The 8,776-nt window shown below is 39.5% G+C and overlaps 1 protein-coding gene and 1 non-coding gene across 2 annotated transcripts; both read right to left on the bottom strand.

Moving 5' to 3' along the window:
• Positions 1-379: 379 nt before the first annotated feature.
• Positions 380-3,486, bottom strand: LOC133829903 (phosphoglycerate kinase 3, cytosolic-like). Its single transcript, XM_062259745.1, has 6 exons — positions 2,912-3,486; positions 2,099-2,176; positions 1,732-1,992; positions 1,278-1,595; positions 1,000-1,158; positions 380-843 (listed from the first exon to the last, which is right to left on the bottom strand). Exons 1-6 carry the CDS (start codon positions 3,332-3,334, stop codon positions 634-636), a joined length of 1,449 nt encoding a protein of 482 aa, XP_062115729.1. The 5' UTR covers positions 3,335-3,486; the 3' UTR covers positions 380-633.
• A 2,865-nt stretch (positions 3,487-6,351) lies between these two features.
• Positions 6,352-6,458, bottom strand: LOC133833228 (small nucleolar RNA R71). The gene has a single exon (XR_009892622.1). It is a non-coding gene; the product is annotated as a small nucleolar RNA R71 (small nucleolar RNA).
• Positions 6,459-8,776: the final 2,318 nt, after the last annotated feature.

Raw genomic sequence — 8,776 nt, 5'->3', positions numbered from 1 at the left:
TTGTGCTCTCTCTAATCATTGTTTTTTTGGTGAAATGGAAATGTGATGTCATTTAGTCTCATTAAAGGGAGAACCATTCTCCACCGTCCATTTCACAAGAACCACCTGACCCAAAATACTGTATACATTAAACGAAAAAAGGAATGGTTGAGCTTAATCTTAAGCTTGTACCTCTTATCGAAATTGACAACTTGTGAGTTTATGATACCACTTTTAGCAAATGCACTGAGGTCACAACACCAACGTAGGCCTCTCATTGTTGTGGCTTAGATTAGTAGATTAGAACTACAACTATTCAGCTCGTGACCAAGTCTTCAATAATTGTAACCACAAAAAACCAAAAAATCATATCAACTTGTAACCATAATAATCATGCATAACAAAAATATCACTTTATTAGATTGAATAACTCTCCTCGTAACTCTACAGTCTCTTGTAGTGGTAGTTATTTCTTCTTCTTTTTTTAATATATAGTAGGAAGCGAGGTAGAAGAGAATGAGACCTTAGGCAACAATGAACATTTACAACAACATCAACAAATCTCCCTACCACATTTTTTTGTTTACAAACTCAGATAAAACATTCAAGAATTAAAAGGGGAAAAAGGGGAAGTGAATTAAATTAAGATGGTTCTCACACAGCAACCGGTATGGCCTCGTCGAGAGCAAGCACTCCGGGGAGTTCTTTCCCTTCCAACAACTCCAAACTGGCACCGCCACCGGTTGAAATGTGGCTCATCACACTGGCAACTCCTACTTTCTCTACGGCCGCAACCGAGTCTCCTCCTCCAATAATTGTAGTTACTCCCTTTCCGCTAAGATCTGCTAGCTTCTTTGCAACAGACTGTTGTAAATAGTAATTTCTCAGGTCAGTACATTGATCCATAAGACACAAGAGAATTAATAACATCATGAATAAGCCAATAATTAGGGTATGCCTATGTATTCTAGACTATTAGAGAAACAAAACTGAGCACCAGAGGAAATAATATTTGCATACCTCAGTTCCAGCTGCAAACTTTTCGAATTCGAAAACACCCATTGGTCCATTCCAAATGATGGTTTGAGTAGTGTCAAGTGCCTCATTGAATGTCTTGATAGAGTCTGGACCAATATCCAATCCCATCCAACCGTCGGGAATGGCAGATGATGGTACAACCTGAAATTTCATAAACCAGGATTTAGACCTTAGTAAGAGATCAGTGGCACTTATCAAATCAATCAATCATCGATTTCAATAAAGGCAGCATAGGATGTCTTAGAGATTGGAGGCCAAACCTTGCTGTTTGCATCAGGAGCGAACTTGTCTGCAATCACCACATCAGAGGGTAACAAAAGAGACACGCCTTTGGCTTTGGCCTTCTCAAGGAGTGATGTCGCCAAATCTAGTTTGTCTTCCTCGACCAGAGATGAACCTACTGTGAGACCCTGTGCCTTGTAAAATGTAAAGATCATTCCACCACCCAGAAGTAGGATGTCAACCTTCTCTAGCAGTGACTCAATAACTCCAATCTTGGATGAGACCTTTGAACCACCAACAATGGCAGCGAACGGCCTCTTCGGGTTTGATACTGCCCCAACAAGATAGTCAAGTTCCTAAGATTACAATCAAAGAAAGCAAACAACAACCTGATCAGTAAATCATTTAAGAAATGAAAACAAAATACGCCATATAAAGTTTGAAAACATATGCAATTTTGTGACAGATCAATTTTCATGAGAGGAGTCTCACCTTCTGTAAGAGAAAACCAGCCACAGATGGCTTCAAGTATTTTGTAACACCTTCAGTTGAGGCATGAGCTCTGTGAGCAGTTCCGAACGCATCGTTGACATAAATATCTGCCAATGAGGCAAGCTTTTTGGCATGTTCAGGATCATTCTTCTCTTCCTCCTTGTAAAACCTCACATTTTCAAGAAGCAGAACACCACCATCAGGAAGTGAAGCCACCAACTTCTCTACTTCAGGGCCAATGGAGTCATCAGCTTTCACAACCTGTTCAATACCAAAACAAAGGTGAAATGCTTGAATCAATCACGAAATTCACATAATGGTCTCTCAGTTGTTTTCCACCAGTTTATGTTTAACTTTGTATTTTTACCTGAATGCCAAGGAGTTCAGAAAGACGAGGAACAAGAGGACTCAAGCTGAACTTTGGAGTCACACCTTTTGGTCGTCCCTGAAAATTAGTACAGTTGATCAATGACATTACTACTATATATAGACTGTAAATGAATAATCGCTTTATAAATTTGGAGTTAAAATTTCACTTCACAAACCCAATTTAACAAAAATGCAGACATAGATGAAATTACAGTATAATAAGTTTTTGAGATTCGAAAATAAAACCAATAATCCAACTATAGTCCAAAATTTTCCAAAAAAAAGCACACTTTCAACAGAAAAATAGATTAACCCCGCTATAGATCAATTAAAGAGCCAACTTTAGCAGCTTCACAAAATCAAATATTAGAAATATTCAACACAATTGACAAAAAAGATCAATTGTGCAGCTTCACACCTTTTGGTCGTCCCTGAAAATTAGTGCAGCTGATTGATGACATCACTACCATAGAGTATATAGACTATAAATGGATAATCACAGAATAAATTTAGAGTAAAAATCTCACTTCGCAAAACCAAACTCCAGTGCTGAATAAGTATTTGAGATTTAAAAACAAAGAATCAATAATCCAACTACAGTAAAAAATTTCAAAAAACAACCAATTTGAGCAGAAAAATAGATTGATCCAATATAGATCAATTAGTAAACCAACTTTAGCAACTTCACAAAATCAAATGTTGGAAATATTCAACACACAATTCACAAAAGATCAACCAAATACTAATAATCACATACTCAAACAATGCAAAAGTAACGTTTTTTACTCCAAAATTTAAAGAACCCACATACCAAATGGCTGGAAAGAATGACCTTGGCGCCATTCTGAATCAAATACTTGATGGTAGGAATGGCTGCACGAATCCTGGTATCATCAGTGATGTTCTGGTTATCATCCAAAGGCACATTCAAGTCAGCCCTCACAAAAACCTTCTTTCCCTTCAAGTCAGCTGGGCCCAAATCCCCAACGCTCTTCTTGGCCATGGAGACAACTCCCCTGACCCCATTGCCGGAGCCAATAGAGCGGACTCTGGAGGCGACGGTCAGAGCCAGTAGAGGGTCTGCTGCGGTGAACCCGAGGCGACGGAGTGTGGTGGGGCGGAGGCGAAGTGAAGAGGGTGAGAGTTGAACGAGAGAAGAGCGAGTGCGGGAAGTGGAGGTAGAGGTGGATTGGCGGAGGAGGGAGAAGCCGCTGGGTGTAGCTGCAGAAGCCATTGATGGAAGGAGAGTGAGGTGTGTGATGGAGGAGAGAGTAGAGAAGTGAGTTTGAGGTGTATATGGGAGAAATGAGAGGGAGAGCGAGAGATGTGGATTTGGGAAGGAGAGTGATTGATTGGTGGGTGGCTTGGGTTTTTTCTCTCTTATCGTTGAGGAGAGGCTCAAGATGTTCGATTCTTTTGAGATTTTCTATTATATGTCATCACCACTCTCTCTCCCCAACCTCTAATGTTTTTTTTTTAAGTGATTCAAGCACATATGGAAAAAATGTACAAGAGATATTTCATTTACCTTTTTTAACTATTATTGTTTGAATTTTGTATTTTGAAAAATTAATTTTTTTCACCTTATAAATTATAAAATAGTTCAAATAGAGTTTGTTGACGCGGTTTTTCGCCAACAGTTAATTAAGAAAATAAGATAAAGGGATTAGTGCTAAGTGATGAACTAAAACAAATTAATGATCTTAAAATGAACTGATGATACGACTACGTTTTTAGGTGGTTCAAAGGTTAAAATGATTCTACTCCACCAGCCAATATTATTGTTGTATTTCTGATATTCTTTACAAGATATTTCATTACACAATAGAATCCAACCATTTATAACTCCCAAGGTCTCCATATTTATAGGAGAGGGCACCTGGGAGTTGGTAAGGGGGGTCATCACGTGACCTTCTTACCCATCATGTCACTTCTGTGACATTCATGATTAATTCCTAAAACATGACAAATGAAGTGTGGTCTAATCAATAGGTAAGGGGGATAATGGGCTGCACGGCCCAACCCAGTCGTGGGTGCCTGAACACACACGTTCATGCTGCGTGTCCTAGAATTCAGGGATATATCAGACACGTGATGTATGATATATGCACGTTTACATTGCGTGGTTGACTTTATAAAGGGTCACAGCCTCCAACTCTAGCTTGTGCCTCGAGCTAGATGCCTTCTTGACCCGCAGTCTTCATATTTTTGACTCGGCCCTTAATCTTGATAAACCTTTGGCTACCTCGAGCTAAAGAGATAGGACCTGACAATAGCAGCTCCGGCTACGCGGTATCCATGTGGCTGATATAATTATGTCATATCTCAGCTCGTTAATAGCCCGTGGAAAATTAGGGCGTATATTTGCCCCCCAAGCCTCTGCTCGTGGCACACTGATAAGCGTACAAAATATACGCTTATTTATAACATTTTCAGATTGATTTGGTTGTTTTTCTCAAGAGAAAGTTTCTATTTAATCTGTTTGGTGAACTTGTGCAGTGTGTCGTAATAATTCTGATTTGTTCGAGAGTGTTGATAAATATTTGTTTGAGTAGTCAGAATTGGTGACCATTTGGGAAATTCGGTACAGGCGATATATCGGCATAAGGAGGAATTTCAAATTTTGGCTTCGCAGATTCGACATCAGAAACTTGCGTTTTTATCGAGCACATTCAACAGGCGATATATCGCAGTGTCTTAGGCGATATATTGGCACAAGGGCATTTTTGGAAATTATTATGGAAATTCGTAGGTTTTTGGATTTTTGTAAAAAGAATAAAAAGAAGATCGAAAAGGACAGAAAGAGGCATTCTGACGGCAGAGGGAAAGAAACAGAGAAGAATCCACGTTTATTTCGTTTGTGTTTATTTATGCTTTTGAATTTTTAGATTGTGTGATGAAGTTTAATATTATGAACTAAATTCTTATTTAGAGTATTTTAATGTAGTCACTGGATATTCTATTCGTCTTTAATGCAATTTCTATGAATCTTTGAATTTATGGTTATCTATTGTTCTTATGTTTAATGCTTGTAATTGATTGGCCATCCGTTGCATGATTATTGGTTTTAATTCAATATCTGAAAAGTGAGAATTGGAATAGCTTTAGACAATAGACATAGATTTCAATTTAGAACGAAAGTATCAAATTGGTTTGTGTAGCAATTAGGTTTTTGTTCTTAATGCGGTTTATGTGTCGAATTTATTACAGACATGTAGAGAATTCACAGGTAAACTGAATATTTTATATCTTGAGAAAGAATAGAATTGTCAATAGTAAACTTGCTATAATCATAGATCAAAGAAACATATTAGTTGTATTATTGATTGAATAGAATTGAAGGTTGATGAAATTAGAATACTCTAATCTTTCGCTTATATTAAATTTCGTTAATTAAATTGTGCCTTCTTAGTTTATTGTTCATTGTTAATTGTTATTAAAATTTCATTAGTCAAATAGAAATAAAAGTTTGCTATTGGTAATTATTAGATCAATTCCCTGACGGAACGATAATATATTTCCACTACTATTACTTGTTTATTCGATTGCGTATACTTGCGCAGTAGTAAAAATCCGCAACAAGTTTTTGGCGCCGTTGCCGGGGAATTGATATTCTATTAATATCAAAATAGTTAATTTTTATTCTAATTTGGCTGTTTTTAATTATTTGAACTAATCCAAGTTGTCGCATTTTGTTTTAATAGGTGAATCTTTTGTATGCGACGTGAAGGATCTGCAAATCTTGTGCCTGTTAATCCTGAAATCGAAAGATCCTGCAGACAAAACAGAAGGAAAAAGAGGTTGGAAGCATCAATGGCTGCCAACCAAAGAGACGGGGTTAACAACAATGATGGTCAAGATCACATCGCTCAGGACCAAAATGTGCGAGCATTAAGAGATTATGTGCTCCCTGCTGTCACAGGAGTGCACTTGTGCATTAGGCCGCCGACTGTTACTGCCAATAACTTTGAGATTAAGCCGGCGATGATACAAATGGTCCAGACTTCTGTCCAGTTTGGTGGTCTCCCCAATGAGGTTCCTAACTTGCACATAGTGAATTTCCTTGAGCTATGTGCAACGTTTAAGTTTAATGGGGTGAGCGATGATGCAATAAGGCTGAGATTGTTCCTTTTTTCACTAAGGGACGGGGCAAAAAGTTGGCTTATTTCTCTACAGGCCAACTCAATCAATACATGGGAGGAACTAGCTCAGAAGTTTCTCTCAAAGTTCTTTCCTCCTGCAAAAGCTGCTAAGTTGAGGGGAGAAATCAATAACTTCTATCAGAATGAGGGAGAGTCATTGTACGATGCATGGGAAAGATTCAAAGACCTGCTCAGGAAATGCCCTCATCACGGTATAGAGAAGTGGATGTTAGTCCACAATTTTTATAATGGGCTTTGCGGTACTACTCGCACTATAATAGATGTAGCAGCAGGTGGTGCTTTCATGAGTAAAGGGGCTGATGAGGCATATGAATTGTTAGAGGAGATGGCTATGAACAATTATCAGTGGCCTGCCGAACGAGATACTTCACAGAGAAAAGTAGCTGGGATACATGAATTAGATGCTATCACTGCTTTAACTGCTCAGGTTGCTTCATTGACAAAACAGTTGCAACAAAACAAGATCTCAGCTCAAGCCCAGGCTATACAGATGCAATCAGGGTGTGAAATATGTGGAGGGCCTCATTTGTATGAACAGTGTACATCGGCCAACATGTATGGTAATATGCCAGTTAATCAGGCTCAGGTACAGGCAGTTGGTAATTTTCAGAGGCCTTATCAGAATCCGTTCTCCAATACTTATAATCCTGGGTGGAGAAATCACCCAAATTTCTCATGGAGAAACAATCAGGGCCAACAGTCACAGTTTCAAGGGCCATACCAGCAACACATGTCACAGCAGCCTATGAATCAAGCCTCATCGTCACACCAGCCTAGACCGCAAGATCAACCAGAAAAGCCTAATGACTTGCAAGCAGCCTTGTTGACCCTCACTAATACTCAGACTCAATTCATGACTGAGACCAGATCCTCTATTCGAAACCTTGAGACACAAGTGGGTCAGTTGGCCAACATGCTTAATAACAGACCGCAAGGGAATTTGCCTAGTAATACCGTGGTAAATCCTAAAGAGAACTGTCAAGCAATTTCATTAAGGAATGGTAAGCAAGTGGAGTAGCCCAGTGTACAAAAGTCAGTGGTTCAGAATGAAGAGTTGGGTGAGAAATCAGACACAAAAGCGAATGGGGTTACTGAAGACCACCAGGGTTCAAACAAGTGTACTCCCGTTGTTGATAGTCAGCCAGTTCAAGTTCCATATCCTCAGAGGCTTAGAAAAACTACACTGGATAAACAATTTTCTAAATTTTTAGAGGTATTCAAAAAGCTGCACATCAATATTCCATTTGCTGAGGCATTAGAGCAGATGCCTAGTTATGTCAAATTTATGAAAGAGATTCTGTCAACGAAAAGAAAGATGGAAGATTATGAGACGGTGGCGCTCACTGAAGAGTGCAGTGCGATATTGCAGAGGAAGTTGCCCCAAAAGTTGAGAGATCCGGGGAGCTGTACTATACCGTGTACAATTGGGAAGTTTGAATGTAAGCATGCTTTGTGTGAATTGGGGGCGAGTATAAATCTGATGCCTTTGTCTGTATTCATAAGACTTGGTTTGGGGGAGGTTAGTCCTACAACAGTCACATTACAGTTAGCAGATCGTTCAGTGAAACACCCCAGAGGAATCATAGAGGATGTCCTTGTTAAAGTGGACAAGTTCATTTTTCCGGCAGATTTCATAGTTCTGGATATGGAGGAGGATATGGATGTACCTATCATTCTGGGCAGGACATTTTTAGCTACTGGGCAGGCTTTGATTGATGTTCAGAAAGGTGAGTTGACACTGCGAGTTCAAGGTGAAGAAGTGGTATTCAACGTGTTTAAGGCTTTAAAGTTTGCAAATGTCAATGACAGCTGTTTCAAAGTTGACATGGTAGAGAAAACGGTGGCAGAAATTAATCTCACAGAGGATTCACTTCAGAAGAGCTTGACAATTGGGGATATAGATGCTGAGTTAGACAGTGAGGTCCAAGAGTGTGTACAGTGGATGAATTCTAAAGGGCCAATTTATAATCGAAAATATGAAGATTTTGGCCAAGGACCTGAGAGACCATTACCATCAGTTCAGAAACCTCCAGAGTTGGAATTGAAATCATTGTCTGCACATCTTCACTATGTTTTTCTGGGTGAGAAGGAGACTTTACCAGTTATTGTGTCTTCTTCTCTTTCTAATGAGGAGATGGAAAAATTATTAAGGGTGTTGAAAACCCATAAGTTGGCAATTGGATGGACATTGGCAGATATTCAGGGGATAAGTCCATCCACAGTTATGCACAAGATCTTGATGAAAGATGACAGTAAGCCCTCCATTGAAGCACAACCCCGACCTCGACGTAACCCTACTCCAGTGTGTCGACCGGCTCGTGCTGGATTATGAGAGTAGCCGCCCTAGGGGTACTGTAGTCGTAGACAACACCTTAGCCTTTAGGTCGGCCTTCTTTGAGGAGTATGGGACTAATCTCCGGTCGTGGCCCTCTCTTCGGGAGGGTACTGTAGCTCCGGGTCTTAGGCAGTATGTAGAAGAGTCTAGTCCCGAGCCAGATTCGGACCCAGAACCT

This window comes from Humulus lupulus, chromosome 4 (assembly GCF_963169125.1).
Source record: "Humulus lupulus chromosome 4, drHumLupu1.1, whole genome shotgun sequence".
In the NCBI taxonomy this organism is placed as follows: Eukaryota; Viridiplantae; Streptophyta; class Magnoliopsida; order Rosales; family Cannabaceae; genus Humulus; species Humulus lupulus.
The sequence above is the reverse complement of the archived record's forward strand: the minus strand, read 5'-3'. Positions and strand labels throughout refer to the sequence as shown.